Source organism: Chiroxiphia lanceolata, chromosome 4 (assembly GCF_009829145.1).
Source record: "Chiroxiphia lanceolata isolate bChiLan1 chromosome 4, bChiLan1.pri, whole genome shotgun sequence".
NCBI classification, from domain to species: domain Eukaryota; kingdom Metazoa; phylum Chordata; class Aves; order Passeriformes; family Pipridae; genus Chiroxiphia; species Chiroxiphia lanceolata.
In genome coordinates this window covers 4,523,466-4,539,357 of record NC_045640.1, presented here as the reverse complement: position 1 = coordinate 4,539,357, position 15,892 = coordinate 4,523,466, and the positions used below count along the sequence as shown (strand labels likewise).

Here is a 15,892-nt window from a genome sequence, read left to right as displayed (position 1 = left end):
GCTCTGCCTCAGGCTTGGCAGAAGCCAGATCTCTCACTGACACCTGAAGGACTTGGGAGGCAGAGGTGAGGCTGCTTGGGTTTGGTAATGACAGATTTGGAAAGCTTATTTTTGATGCTGAAACTTTAACCTGTGCCAGAGAGAAATTATTTACTGAACTGTGAGCGACATATTGCAGAGTATCTCACCAGATGACATCAGTATTACAGTCCTCAAGAACACAGTGAGTTAAGCTGGTCCCTCTGCATGTCTAAGGGATAGTTCTCCATCCTAGAGGGAATGCTGTCTACAGCCCTGTACCATTTCAGATACTGTGAATCAATCCCAAATGTGTGTTGATACAGATTAGATTAGGTCAAATGTGCTAGACACTGTGAGGGTTTTATAATCAATATAACTAGAAAAGGCCCAAGTACAATTTATTCATAGTCCCTGGGACTCTTAATAGAAACTGCATCTTCCCCCACAATATCAAGAGCATAATAAACAACAGTCTTGTAGTTAATATTCAAAGTCTTGCCTCAAGAGAACAGACCTCTGTAATTCACTCTGATGAAACAGTGCTAAAAGGGTTCATTGCTAACAGCATATCTCCAATAAATGCCCTTTGAATACCCTTTGAGTGCGTAGCTTGGGGAACAAAGATTCCAAATATGCCTTCTTAGCATCTTACAAAGTCTATGCTCAATTTTTTTAAAAAATATTATCAGAGTATTTCAAGAAAAACTGATAGAATTAAACACACATGAGCCAACAGTATCACAGCCTTTGACTTGAGATCACTGCTCTAACCCAGCAGATAACACTGCCCAGGAATGAGTTCATGATGAACCAGTTGTATATATTGTTGTCTATAATCCTGAAAGCAGTCACTTTGCTTTTTTTCTCTCCCTTTAAAACTAACAAGAAACAAAGCTGGAGGTCCATTGTGGCTGTCAGGTTAAATGTGCCCTACACTTATGGCAATGCTATAAAGCCTCTTTTCCTCAGACAGATGCCACATCTTTCAGGCATGAATCCCTAAGAAACCTTTTCTCCCTACCAGTGCCAATTTAATACAAAAATATTTACCCTATTCTTGAAGTCTATGAACTGAAAGAAATGAATTTTTAAAGCAATAATTCTAGAGAGCTGTCAAGGTTTTAAATATAAGCACCTTGAAGTGAAAAAATGTAAGAGCTCTCTCATTGGAACAATAATTAAAAATGCAACTGTCCATAAAAAGTTTATATTGCATGAGGGTCTCTAAAGTTCTGTGAAATATCATTAAAGTGCAAGCATTAAAACAAATAATTCATTCTGAAAGTGCTTTCACTGTTTATTATTAAAGTGTTACAATCCTCTGAAATTTAAAATGTGACTCAAGCCAATGCACTCTAAGCATAACAAGTCTCTTTGTGTTTCTTTCTTTAAAATATTCCACCTCTGCAAATACTTCAGACCAGGAATTTCATCAGCTGACAGATGGATTTCTTCTTTCTTGTGCTAAAATGAACAGATGCTGCTTTCGAAGGATTGGAATGGGTTAACTACAGGAGAAAATGCTTGCTGATAACGTAGAAAAATGGGCAGCTTCAGGTTTTTTGCCATTTCAGCTCCTATTCCACGTCAGGGTATGTTACACACTATTACATTCTTTCTTGGAGAAGAAAAAGACATACTTATTGTGAAGAGAAAGATTAGAAGCAAGGAAGTTATCGGTTCCCTCTTCTAGTGGATTTTCTCCTGATGACAACGAGAGGAAAGGAAGTTTACAAGTGAAAAAACCAGTCAAATTTAATTTGCCTGAATCTAAAATTAGCTACCTAGGACCTGGATTTGAAATTTGGCTCTTGACTTTTAGTATGCTGCTTCCTCTCGCTCTCCAGATGGATCCAGATGGAATCCAATCTGAAAACTTATATGTCTAGTGAGTTCATCTTTCCAGTTGTGATATGAGTTTGGTACTGGGAGTGAGGACACAGAACAGGGACCAGGGGCCTCTTAAGGTGAAATACCCACAACAGCCTGATGCAAAGCAGGAAACTGGGAGTCAAGGAACATTAAAGAAGAAATGTGCCATATCAAGGGAAGTTGCTGAAAGAATGAGCTGAAAAGAAAGTAAGGATTCCAAGGCATATGGCAAAGGTAACGGAGCACCTGAGTCTCTACTGCTTCCACAACAGCAAATAAATTTTGGACTCGATGACCTTAGAGGTCTTTTCCAACCTAAATGAGAGTCTCTGTCAGTCTAATTCTAACACAACATCTGGGCCCAGGAGTGAGGTGGAACAAGTCAGGTATTTCTGAGCTTTAGAGAGACTTGTTTGTGACTTTCCTGTACTGCAAAACCCAACTGATAGGTACAGAAAAACTTCTATTCGATGGGTAGATCAGTGTCCAGGTGGTGACTTCCAGCAGGTGATTCTCTACCAAGTAAAGATAACCTCTTCCTGCAAAAGGCAACTCATCTACAGAGGTCACATTGCATTTCTGCTCATTTTTGTGGTTACCTGATCAGCTACTGCCCGTGCCAATTTGTCCATCCTCGATCCTGCCTCTGCAATCTTCTTGGCTGCGTTAATGACATCTGATGTGTTCTTCAGGGGGCCTTTGCCTCTGTGAAATACAAGACAATTACGCACAACCTACATAAATCATGAGAGGCAACAGTTTTAGTGACCCTGTTTAGTGCTTGATTTTAAAATAGCAACACGAATGACTTCTTAATTTATTAGAATCTCACCTTTTAACTACTTTATAGTACAGCTTGATTAAGAAATCGGTCTGCTGCATTTCCTCTCCCTTACAAAATGCCTCACCAGCAATTTAGTGTGATGGTGCCTTCAAGCACATGAGCTGTACTTAAAAGTATATGCATTTTTAAGTGCTCATTAAGCCAGTGCTCTTTCTGGAATACACAACTATTCAAAAATTATGTGATTCCCAAGCAAGTGCTAAACGTTAAGCCCATCGTGTCTAGGGCAAGAATGTCACATTTTAGAAAACTTTTTTTTAGTAGGTTTTTTTTTCTGCTGGAAAATAAAGACGTGAAGCATAATCCTTATATTATATTTAAATATTACACTTAAAACAGGTATCATTAGCTTCAAGATTGATCTTTCACTATATTTTTAACATGATGTACGAAACTCTCATTTTAGTCCATAAAGTAACCAAAGTGCACTAAGATAAAAATTAAAAAGTCACCACAGACTTTTCTGAGTTTGCTTCACACTCAAAACTTTCATCCTGTTTGTACTAATCAAATTGCTGCTGCTCCTGAGAATGGCTCAGTTGGAAGTGAGCTTAATTTCCTTTTTTTTTTTTAATTTAAAAAATGATCAAACATAATGCTTTTAAAAAATTGAACCAGAAGAAATCTTTTCCTAAGCATAACATTGTATTATTTTTCCTTTTTTCACAATCTATAATGCCAAGAATAACATGCTGAAACATATTTCCACTTTAATCTTCTTTCTATACTTCCATTTCCACCTTAAACAGATAATGAAATAAAAGTATCCCACTTCTGGTGAACTTAAACTGCAGCAAAAGTCCTTCTTGGTGACCTCTTATGTTTCTACATTAATTACATGAGCAGATCTTGCTGTCACAAACTCCATGCATTTGAAAAATTATTCTATTTTAACACTGCTGAGGTTACAGTCAACCAGAAAGGTGTGATAGGCTTTGTTCTGTTTTAATGGAATATATTAAACAAGTTGTTATTGAATCTGATGCTGACAGAGGTGCACTTTGATTTTTTTTTTTTTTATTTACTTAAAATGTGACAGTAGTTTTCTCTCATTCTCATATTAGTTCTGTTCTTTTGATGCTGGGAAATGTAATTACAAAACTTTCAATTCCATGATCAGTGTATCAAAGGCTGTCCAGGAGGTTGCATGAAATGTTCGTATTCTGGGCTGTGTCTTTAGAACATCATTTCTTCCTTCCATGAAACTCTGTTTGGGCAGTTTTTCATACTGGTTTTTTTGGTTTGGTCAGAAGGATCAGAGTCCCAAGACAATACAAATACATAAGTAATTTGGAATCCTGTAAAATATCACCCTTCACAGGAGGTTCTACCCTGACATTTGGTATCCAGGGGTGGTGAATCTACTGCAAAAAGAACAGCACAAACTGAGAGGAAAACAAGTAAGTGGAGAGAGCGACAGCTTGGAGCAAGTATAGTAGTAATCCATTAAAGCAAGCAAACTTTCTGTGGGCATAATTAAATTTAAAATGGATAAAAATGTTTGCTGTTGCCTATTATCAATTAACTACCTATGCAAATAGTCACGTTATTTGAAAATTAATATTATTTATACACACTCCTTCTCTCTCTCTCTCTCTCTCTCTCTCTCTCTATCTATCAGATACGTGTGAACTCCAGGCTGTAAATGCAGAGACTGGCTCCTCTGATGTGGTTTGAAGGTTTCAGACAGAAGGCATATGATCAGCTGGAGATTAAGAAATTATAGAAAGATTTGGGTTGGAAGGGACCTTAAAGATCATCCTGTTCCAATCCCCTGCCATGGGCAGGGACATCGTCCACTAGACCAGGTTACTCCAAGACCCATCCAGCTTGGTCTGGAACACTTCCAAGGGATGGGGCAGCCACAGCTTCTCTGTGGAACATAGTGAGATGAATATATGGATGTTTTATTTTAATTCTAAAGGAAAACATGAAGATTTTTGTCCAGTTTTAGGCAATCAAATTTTGACAGATACCCCTGAAACGTTTGAACTCCCATTAAAAATAAACACCGAACAAAATTTAATTTATTATGATGATTTGTAATTCAAAGAATCTTGTAAAATGTTGTCCCTGGTGTGTTTAACACTATGACTACAGTTCAACAAAATAATTCTATTTACATTATGCCATTAATGAATGGCCTTTTGATGCTTTCCAATTAGAGATTAACAAGATATCAATAGAGAAAAGAAATGAAAGCAAAAAAAAAAAAAAAATCATTACTGACAGACTCCCATGACATATTAGATAAAACAGCTTCATTTCATTTGGAATTTTTTTTTTTAAAGAAGTTCAGTGTTCAAAATTATATAAATAGTTTTGCCATTATTTTTGATTGACACAAATTGCAGTGAAATGTTGAAAGTTCAGAGAGGCACATGCATTTAGATGGGTACTAAACGAAATGTCAGTGGAGTGTCTGTAAGGTCACAGACTAACTTTGCTGCTGAAATTCAAGATGATCTGTAAATAAAAGAGATTCACAAACAGGACAAAAAACTTCATGTGATTAATCCTGTTTGGAGAAATATCCAGAGCTGTTGTGCGTGGAGAACTAAACAACACATCCCACTGTATATGGTGTGTGTTACTTCGCTTTGCATCTCCAAAAACGCAGCAAATCATCTCAACAGGCTACAAACTGAACAGAAAAGGAAAGATGTGGTATATCTGGACTCCTCAGTGCAGGTTATTTTGTCCTTACCTAGTGAAGTCTGTCATTTCCATCATGATCATGCACATCTGCTTTGCCAGCACAATGATGTCATTACCGCTGTCATCCCACTTTGCCACCTCTGCATCCAGTTTGCTCTTCTCTTGGTGGAATATCTCTACCTGCTCAGCAATCTTAGCCTTCTCCTCCTGGGGAAGCTGAGCCATGATAGCCTGGAGAAAAAAATAGAAGTTGGGTATGAAAAAAGGAAGCCAGAAATTTGACATTTCCAGTGGTCCAAATGGCAAGCACAGCTTCAGTTGCTTTACATGGGAGTTGAAGACGCCAAGCAAAATCCAGCAAGCATTTGATTTCTGTTAGGACAGGCAAAGCCAAAATCCACAGCATGTTTATAGCTCTTCTTGCACCTTCAAGATGATAAAAATTATATGACATACAGATTATTCACCAGTTGATACAAGAGGATTAAATTCCTATTAAATCTTAACTTCCAGGAAGAATAAAATGAAGGACATTTATGGGAAAAGGCAGACTGAATTGCCTGTGTCTCCCCTAGTCTCATTCTCTGTCAGAAATCCAAGTTTCTGATTAACCCAACACTAAAATAAGCTATGACATGCAAGATAATACATTTCCCAGTGAATTGTAACAAACATGTCTTTTAATGATATTTAGTGTTCTGTCTCTTGGGTGATATGCAAAAAGGCACTTCACAGGTTGGTACTAATCTGCCCCAACATCAAGAAAGCAGAAAGTTCCTGGCCCTCTCAAAAAAAAAAACCAAAAACAAAACCCCCCTAAAAAACTATAATAATTACTTTTGAAGATCAAATGGACACTTCCACTAATGATTTCCAAGTTGACTCACTATTTGGCTTTAGGGGTTCTGAAGACCACATTATGCATTTAATGGGGTGTGACACATATTTAAGTGTCATTACATTTTTTTTCTTGTTTATGTCACTTTCAATCAGCTGAAGTCTTTTTTCTACGTATTCTTAAAATGCTCTTGGCTTTTAAAAGTTCATAATTGACCTTTTCCAAAACTGAACTGAAAAAGGGTTATAAACAGTAGATCAGAAAATGAGAAATTTGCAAGTTAATCAAATTAAAATTCAACACGAGTTTTAATTAGGCCTTATCAACGTAACTCAGCAGTTTCAAATGTTAAAGTCCTTTCACAGAAAAACACTGTGTAAGTCAAGCCAATAAATAAATAGATAAAATACACATAAAACCCTAGAACTGATGAATTAACTGAAGAGAACATGATAGGAGTGGTAAAATTTGGGAAGTGGATCTGAATGTCTTGCCTGCAGTTTCTTTTGGTGGCAGCTTCACCTGCACACGCTTTAAACTGGTATACAGTGTTTTAATATTTCTGTTCCAGCTGGTGAGGTGCTTTCAAAGCAGCCATATCCTACAGCAAATGCAGCTCATTCATTCCAGTTTTATTTCCACTGAAGGCCAACACAAGCCTTTCTACTGAAATACTAACAGCTTTATGGAGTAAGCATATTAAACAAATCCATTACATTCCACAAATAAAAATGTTTTGAATATTTCCTGCAGAAACGGTTCAAATAAGATACTCTTCCACTTAGCAGAATCATTTCAATGAGTCACTGCAGAGTGTGGAATGGGCAGCTTCTGCTTAGCATGTTTTCCTTTTAGGTTTTTGTCATTTGTTGCTTCCTCTGACATATTGCAATCTATGTTATTCAGAAACTGTCCTTATAATGTATGATGTTTATACAGTGTTTGCAGCTGATCAAAGCAGAAGGTTTTAAGTGCAGCAATAATAATAATAACTGCAATAAATGTAGTAGAATTTAAGACTCCTAAGTCCCTAGGTGAACTCAATTCTTAGTAAAAAATTTACTGCAGTCTTTACTTGGTTTTCAGATCAAGAAAAGATGACGTTACCAGTCCAAAATGTAGCCAAAAAATGGAAAAGACTATGAAATTTGATAGAATACTCTGTACTGTGCCTCAATTCTGCTGTACCTGAAACTTACTTTAGTAGTCAAGTCTTTGAATATAACAGAAAGCACTTTATGCTCTTTAAAATATAAAAATCACAAAAGATAGTCATCTCCCTCCAGAACACAATTCTGTCATCCTTCTCAGAGTGAGATATCCAGGTATCATTCTGAAATTCTTGGTACTGCATGGTTTTCACTCTCAGCTCCTGGGATGGGACCCACAATCCATCTCTCTTCATGTAGATTGAAATGAATATATGTATTATGTCCTTGTGATTTAGTGATAGAAATCCAGCTTTTCTGATACATGGTATGATTTATTTACCATCTGTGTTCAATATTCATGGAAATTAATTTAAGACAAAAAGAAATCTCTGCCCATTACACTGACTCCATGTCTCACATTTCTCCCATACTTTTAAGTAAGCTTCTTTTAGATTTGTGTAACTCTTCTGTTTCTGTTGAGGGTGTAAAATCTTTATGCTAAGTTCCAACATACTCCGAGTTCTAGAGCAGCTAAAAACTCCTCTGTCCTGCTTCTCTGAACTGATTTTTCAAAGCATCATTGCCTTTTGATCTTTAGGTTCTCAGCCCTAAAAATCCTCTTCCAGAATCCAAGGTACGAAATCCCCATTCCAGCTACCAGCTTTTTCTAGTGTTTGTTCAAGTGTGTGAGGACACATCAGAAGAAACCACAGACTTGTGTGAAACAGCCGTGAAAATCATTCAGGTAACTCCCAGTTCCCCACTGCTTCTCTGCTGGAAAATGTTTAAGGCTTATTTTTTAAACTCTCTTTCCAGTCAAATATGTTTTCACGACGTCATTTTCCCCTCCAATTATATTCTGATGGGTTTTTTAATAATCTGATTTGAGCAGCCTATTAAGTATGAAGTAAACATTCATCAGAGGGTGGCATAATCCTGAGTGTTAACAGGAATATTCCTGAGTGTTAACAAACTTCACTTCCCCAGCACCTGTGACCCCTGAAGCACTCATCAGCTTCATTTGCAATCCCCGTGCACAAGCTGAGGTCGCAAATCACAATGACTGGAGTTTATCATGATGTAATTACCCTGGTAAAATTACATTGACTCAGTAGCAAATGTCTTCAATTACAATTAAATTACAGGGACTACTCGGTAGCTTAAACAGATCTTCTTGACAGGTTTGCACACTGGGAAACATGACTAATGTGAGATTTCTCTGGATACAGCACATGGTGCCCTGATGGGATTTTTTTTTATTTTTTTTTAATTCACTGACTACTCCCACGGACTTCAGCACATTCCAAACCTGCAAAGCCTCCTCTTACAGCAGTTGCTGGAGCAAACAGCTGATACAAGGCACCACAAAAGCCTCAGGAAGAACATTCAATGAAGTCAGTGCTACTTCAATAGGTGCGACACGAACTTTCAACACTTGGGTCAGGTTGGTTCTGTCCTTTCTTAAATGACCCTGAAGATTGGAAATCACTGCCTTTGCTTTCTGAGGCACAGCTTTTTATTGGTGGCTATACAGACATTAATGTTTTATGTGGGGTTTACACTCACCCTGGCACTCTGGCCAGCAATAAGCTGGTCATCCTCAGTCTGTACACTTGTTCGGCTGCGAACGTCATAATCTTCCTGCTCGAAGTCTGAATCATCCTCCAGCTCTTCAGGGGTCTAGAGAGAGAGAGAGAGACAGGGAGAGAAGGCCAAAGAGAGGAGATGACAAGCTTAGAAAGAATACAGACAAAGTCCTATGCACAGTAAGCTCCTATTTCATCGATCCCTTGCCCAGGAAATGCTGTTCTGTTTCCCTTTTAAATGAACTTGTCTGCCCAAGCACTCAGGAACTGAAATTGAATTGTCTTAAAAATTAAGTTGTTTCAGCTCTAGTTTTCTTTACAAATAACATTTGTCATTACCTTGCCACAACTTTTCTTACTGCAATTTCTCTTAACTCTGTTAACATGATGAATGCAGTTCCAGGAACAAATATCCTTTGGAAACACTAACAACCAGAATGCTGTATTTCAAAATAATGTTATTTCTTATATAAATGGACACTAATACTATTATATTACTGGAAGCTACATGTAATCTTCAAAAGAGAAAGTAAATATCTGGGAAAAAGCAACTGACATCCTGGAAGAAAAATTTATCAAAACAAGTAAGAGATTTCCCATTAAAAGAAATGGTAAATGATGTCAACTGGTTTTCAAACAAATATAAAGTTTATAACCTGTGTTATCTTGTTAAGTCACATGGTTCTTTTCAGCTACAAGGCTTTGGAATTTGACTCATCCCCTGACTGAAACCATGTTATCTCCATTGCTGGTGCTACAAATGGTGTGAGGGTCTCTAAGCAGATTGGTTAAATCTAGTTACATATATGCAGGCTTCAGGTTGTTTAAAATTTCAGAGGGAGGGAGGAAAAAAGGATGGATATGTTTATTTGGGCTTTTTCATCTTCTAGCAAAAAATTAGGAGAAAAAAATTTCCTTATGTATATACAGAGAGACCGTATAACTAAAATTACTATTTAGTACCATATTTACTATAGATGGTGCAAAAAAAAAGAGTCTTCAGAAAGAAGATCATATTCCATTTTATGACTGAATAGCCTCTAGTACAACATGAGTAACTTCTGTAGGTACAATACAGGATAATGGTGATAGAAGAAGAAGATCACAGTAACTATCACCTTATTGGATACCCCCATGTGCCCCCAGTGTCAATCTCGAAGGCCACTACAGAAGAAATCATCTATGCTGGCATTCCACGCTTGGAGGCAACGTCAAGCTTTTTAGCAGAGGTGCTAATCATTGCCAGTTGTCATTACAGCTCTGTCTTGAAGATGCTCAGTCACTAGGAACCGCTCCAAACCCTCTAACATAACGTGGAGAAGTCTTTTGGCGGTGTTTATATTCCAGCCTGGCTTCCAACGTGAAGTGCACATCACTGTTTGGAGCTGCATGGTGAAGTGCACATGATGGGGAGAGTAAAACACAGCCATCTTCATTTGGCTTGAAGAGTATGAATTAAATATGTGTTTTGATGCTGAGTGCTGGAGGAAGAAATAACCAAGTGTGACAGTGTGGTAATGGAACTCAGGCCGCGTCTCTGAAGAGCGACATGTACAAACAGCGTGTGTAACAGGACAGACAGCACGAGAAGTTTAGATGAGAAATGAATTTATCTTTTCTCTACTGTCACAGGAAAAACACAAAGATTGGTACCCATCATTAAAATGACCAATGGTCTTGTTTTCGAATCACCTTTAATCACTTTATTTCTCTGCTCAGCTGCCTGAGGTCAGGGTGTGACCTTAAAATCTGTCACAAACAAACAAGCTACAGAGAGAATCATACAACTCCCTGAGCAAAGAGAGTATTTTCTATCATAGGGCTCTGCCTGCACTTTCCTGTGAAGAAAAGGAATACGGTGGACAGCTTCAACCCTTTCTTCATAAACCAGCTGGCATCCTCCAAGTCCATTCAACTACCCAGTTTCACTGGTCATTGTAACACCTGTATCCTTTCACCCCCAAATATCCTCCTCTTAGTTTCTTCTATCTCCACTTTTATAAATAAGAATATAAAAAATAAAGTGCAGTCCTCCCCCAGGCTTTCATAGTCAGACTTCAGTAAAGGGTGTAACATTCAAAATACAGGTCTCAACACTGTAACCAGTAAGGACATCCATGAGGATGTCCCTTAAAAAGCAAAAATATTCTGAAAATTCTATTCAAGGATTTACTCTTAAAGAAAGATTCAGAAAAAAACGTATTGCTGTTGTTGTTTGACACTCCTAACATTAACATTTGTGGTCTTTCAAAGACTGAAATTTAATGGGTATAGATGTTGAACTTGGAGAAAATGTAGTACAAAGCAAAAGGACCAGTAATGCAACTGTTACTAATACACTCCAAGCACAAGACATTTCCATATTTCTCCTCTGTACATGTGAGATCTAATTCAAAATGATCTTTCATTTCACTCTCTTTAGGTTTTTAAGTGTGGTGAATTTAACATCCTCGTTTTCTTCCCCAGATAGCTACATTTTTCATTGAGGGGAAGGGCTGGAGTCTGCCTGATGCCATTTCAAACGTCTTCATGCTTTTCAGCCTTGCACCATTGCTTTGTTTTAGCTGATCTCTTGGAGACACAGCCCACATAGAATAGAATCTCCCTTTTGTTTAGACACAAAGGTATAAAAAGAAATATTGAAGTTCCTTGACTTAAAGACTTCTACTCTTAGCAGGGCCTTCTAAACGCACCATAACAACTCTAATTTTTGTGTACAACTAACAGGACCTTGGTATTTAAAAACTAGTTTCCACGACAGTAGAGTTTGAAACTCAATTTATCTGATTTAGAGGATGGAAGGACTGAATCCATCTTGCAGACACATGGACTTACGGTCACACAAATGTAGGAAACACGGATTTGAGACTTGTTTCCAAACAAAACCGACAACAGCCAGTGGCAGGAGAAGCTACAGTAATTTTCAAAACTAATAGATTTTATGAGCTGACTGATTTCAGCAGAAAACTGGGTCGTTTTCATAATTTTTAGTCTGTCTGGTTTGTAGCACAGGCCATAAGACTTCCCAGGACAACTTCTTTTTCAAATAGAGTATCTCTACTACACAAAGAGCATTCTTCATTCATCTAATTCAGATGAATTCTTCCAGTGAAGAATATTCTTTCACAATCCCAGATAAATCACCCAGTAAATACATACTTTCTCTTTTAAGATGCATGTTTTATTTCTAATATGAATATGGTGACTTTCAACTTCCAGGCACTGGAATATTTTGTTTAAATATCTCTCTGACTGTGAGAGTAAAGAGCTTGCTGCAAATAAAATACCTTCCATCACTATATTTTTTTTTATTTTGTGATTGCTGTATAAAAATGTGAATTATACAAGCATAAGTCATAAAGTGGCATATATATGCAGATTTATAAATGCTATTTGTTTCATATTTCACCAACTCAAATATACTTGATGAAGATAGAAACCCCACTATGCTACACTGCTGTATGCACTTAGAAATTGTAAGATGCAATTATAAGAATTTCAACACTGTGAACACCAAGTCAAGCTAACCTTGTAATGAGAGGAAAGACTGAAAAGATGAAAAGATACTCCCTCATTTTTTACCACGAAAATGCCCTTTAATTCTAAAAGATAAGGAGAAAAAAAAAAGTAGACCTTATAATATGCTTTTATATCCAACTCCACACTCATTTGTTTTGGTACAATTGAAGCTTGAGTGATTCAGGTGAAAGTAGTACCTGAGTGCCTAAGTCAGAGAACCTCTCTCACTGCAGGTCTTCGGTTGTTTACTGATTTACAGTAAATCTAACACTTTAAATTCAGTCTGAGAAGCAGCAGGCAGTCAGTGCAGACAGTGGACCCCATAACACCCTTTGGAGATAGACTGTTTCAAAAGATGATGAGATTCTGCATCAAACCTAGTTTTCCAGAGGACCTGAAAAGTTGTAACACTTTGGGTTTCTCCACAGTGGCTGCTCCACAGGTGATGATGGCTAAACCTGTACGGACAAGTGTGGAAAAAGTGGAAGGGTATTAATACACCCAAACAGTCTGGGGTTAAGGACCCCACACTGCCCTCATTCCATTTTTATTCAGACTCGTAGTCTTCTCTCATGGACTGAAAGTCCCTTAAAGATAGAACAGAAATGCAGTTAATCATAGAATTACAAAATAGAACATCCTGAGTTGGATCCACAAGGATCATTGAGTCCAACTCCTGGCTCTGCACAAGACAGGCCCCAAAAAAATCCCACCATGTGCCTGAGAGCATTTTCCAAATGCTTCCTGAACTCTGTCAGCCTTGGGGCCATGGCCACTTCCCTGGGGAGCCTGTTCCAGTGCCTGACCACCCTCTGGGTGAAGAACCTTTTCCTGATATCCAACCTAAACCTCTCCTGACACAACTTCAGGCCATTCCCTCGGGTCCTAAGGTGCTCCCAGAGCACATCCTCCCAAAGAATCAAGTTTCTGTGCCCTAAGATTACTCCGTAAAATGAACTAAAACACAGCAAGAAGGAGCACCTGGAGATTGGCTCCAAAAACGCACTCCTGACCCAAACAGATGTAACACTGAGGTTAATGTAGATGCCACTAAAGGTAAGGTTTCTAATAGCAAAGGCCATGTGTGAAAAGAGCAAACTGGCCTCAGAGAGACATAAGAATGAGAAAAGGTGCCATTGTGATTCCTCCTAACTGCAGAGAGGGTTTCTATCTAATAACTGAGGGAATTTCATAAACAGCTGTGAAAAAACAAAGTGTAGTTTAATCCCTACACAGTAATAGAAAAGATGTCGGAATGAAATTATTATTTTCTATTTTATTTTTCGGTTCTATAATTAGACTCTTAAATTCGTTTATACTACTTCTTAAGTTGTGGAAGGGATTTTTTCTTCTGTGTAGTTCATAATAGTAGTCCTCAGTGAAAAAATGAGTCTCCTTTCTCCTCCAGAGGGAAAATAAATTCTCCCCTTGTGAAAGAAAAAGAGAAGAACAGAGATTATCCTCCCTTCCTTCGGCTTACCAAAAGTAATAATACCAACCAAAATTAATTTAAAAAGTGGCTTTATTTACTCTATGAAATGAGAGAATCATCTCAGATAAATTCAATCTTTCACGGCTTGCACACAAACAATCACTGCCTGAAAATAATTGTGTCAGATGCTCTAAAAAGTTTGCAAGGTCAGGTTTTTGGGTTTTTTTTTAATAATTCTTCGAGAAGTTTTATAGCCTGAATTAAAGGGGTGCATGAGATTTGATAGATTATTAGATAAAAATATTCTAAAAACTTTCTTCTATAGCTTAATGCCTCACTCTTTAATTATACATTCCATTTCAGGGTGACATGTTCAGATGGGAATGAGTATCTCAAAGTGAAACTAATTTTGTTTTCTACAGAAAATAAGGTTCTGATTCAGCAAACTCTGGTCTGTGTAAGCTTATATATGTGGATTTTTCCAGTTAACTCACAAGGATAATGAGTCCATTTATGTGCTTTAGTTCTCTGCCTGGGTAAGGAGTACTACATTTAGCTCCATAAATACATTAATTGTCTGAATGCAAAAATAAATCTTCCTAATCTGGGTAAGCAGAATTCATTAACTCATATCATACAACGAGTGGAAAGTAGTAGTGATACAATTGCAAAAGTAACTTGGGAGGACTGCAGAGCCTGCATGCTGATCAGCTTTCCAAGTAAACAGAACAGTAAGGCAGAAGTGAAATAAGTGAATGTGCCTCCAGAATTTAAAATGGTGCTTTGTGCTTAGCAGAAACATCTCACCAGGACAGTCTCATGGTAACCTCTCAGGGACAACTCTGATGTACAGGAGGGTGCTGGAAGACAGAACTCTGTGTAGGGGATGGGAAAGTGTGTTTCTATAGAAGATCCCACCTGATGGTTGTGCCTCATGAAGCGATTTCAAATGACTAAAGAAGACTCAAATGTGCTAAGAAGTGGTTCTTGTCCTAAGAGAAGTTTGGAAGCTCCTGTTACAGACTAAGGAGCTGGATAATCAGGGAGGGAAAATGGAGATCCTTTGTTATGCAGATCTTTCATTTCATAGAACCATAGAATCATAGAATGGTTTGGGTTGGAAGGGACCTTAAAGGCCATCCAGTCCCACCCCCTGCCATGGGTAGGGACACCTTCCACTAGCTCAGGTTGCTCCAAGCCCTGTCCAACCTGGCCTTGGACACTTCAGGGATGGGGCAGCCACAACTTCTCTGGGCAACCTGTGCCAGGGCCTCGACACTCTCACAGGGAAGTAATTAGAGTAAAGATTTCCATCCTAGTCCAGAAGAGTTGCCAGTACTCTGATGCTGCAGACCCAGAAACAGGATGGGTTTGCCTCTGTCATCAGTCATGACTGTAATTCAGGCTACCTGAGATGAGCACTGGGAATAAGAATGGAATTTATGTTTCACAGTTATAAAATTAAGCCTGTCAAAAGCTTTTTCTGTAAATGTTAATACATAGTGAGAGATGACTAAAATGAAGCTATTTTGGAGTGCTCCAACTGCCTGAAGTCTTACATTAGAGCCATAATGCACTCCCAACCACAAGTGTATGTTACCTGTTTGCTCAAAGGGATGAGTTGGTGTTTTAGCCCTGTTATTTGCTTCATAAGAAATAAAAATCCTCTATGATTTTCTCCCCAGCTTTATGTGTATGTGGCTCTCATTAGGGCAGATTCAAGGGAATTTGGGTTTCAAATAACAGTTCCAGTTGCTGAAGAGATGTCCAAACTAGGTTTGGTTTGCTGTTTTTATGTTTTAAGTCTTTGACTGCAGACTACAGTGAAAAGCAACACACACCTACTCTCATAATAATGATGTTGTTCTGTGGTTTCTTTTATTTATTTGTTTGTTTTATTAAGAGATGTCTAAGCAAATGGAATCAACTGGTTAGTCAACACTGAAATGACACATTTATACCTCAATAAAC

General features: G+C 37.9%; 1 protein-coding gene across 6 annotated transcripts in view; it reads right to left on the bottom strand.

Moving 5' to 3' along the window:
- CTNNA2 (catenin alpha 2) overlaps positions 1-15,892 on the bottom strand; it is a 502,913-nt gene that overhangs the window by 28,828 nt on the left and 458,193 nt on the right. For all 6 annotated transcript variants that reach the window (XM_032686520.1, XM_032686521.1, XM_032686522.1 and 3 more), the window contains 3 exons: positions 8,951-9,064; positions 5,445-5,626; positions 2,493-2,598 (listed from right to left, as the gene is read on the bottom strand). In XM_032686520.1, the coding sequence (XP_032542411.1) occupies positions 2,493-2,598; positions 5,445-5,626; positions 8,951-9,064 (402 nt within the window). The remainder of the gene's footprint in view (positions 1-2,492; positions 2,599-5,444; positions 5,627-8,950; positions 9,065-15,892) is intronic.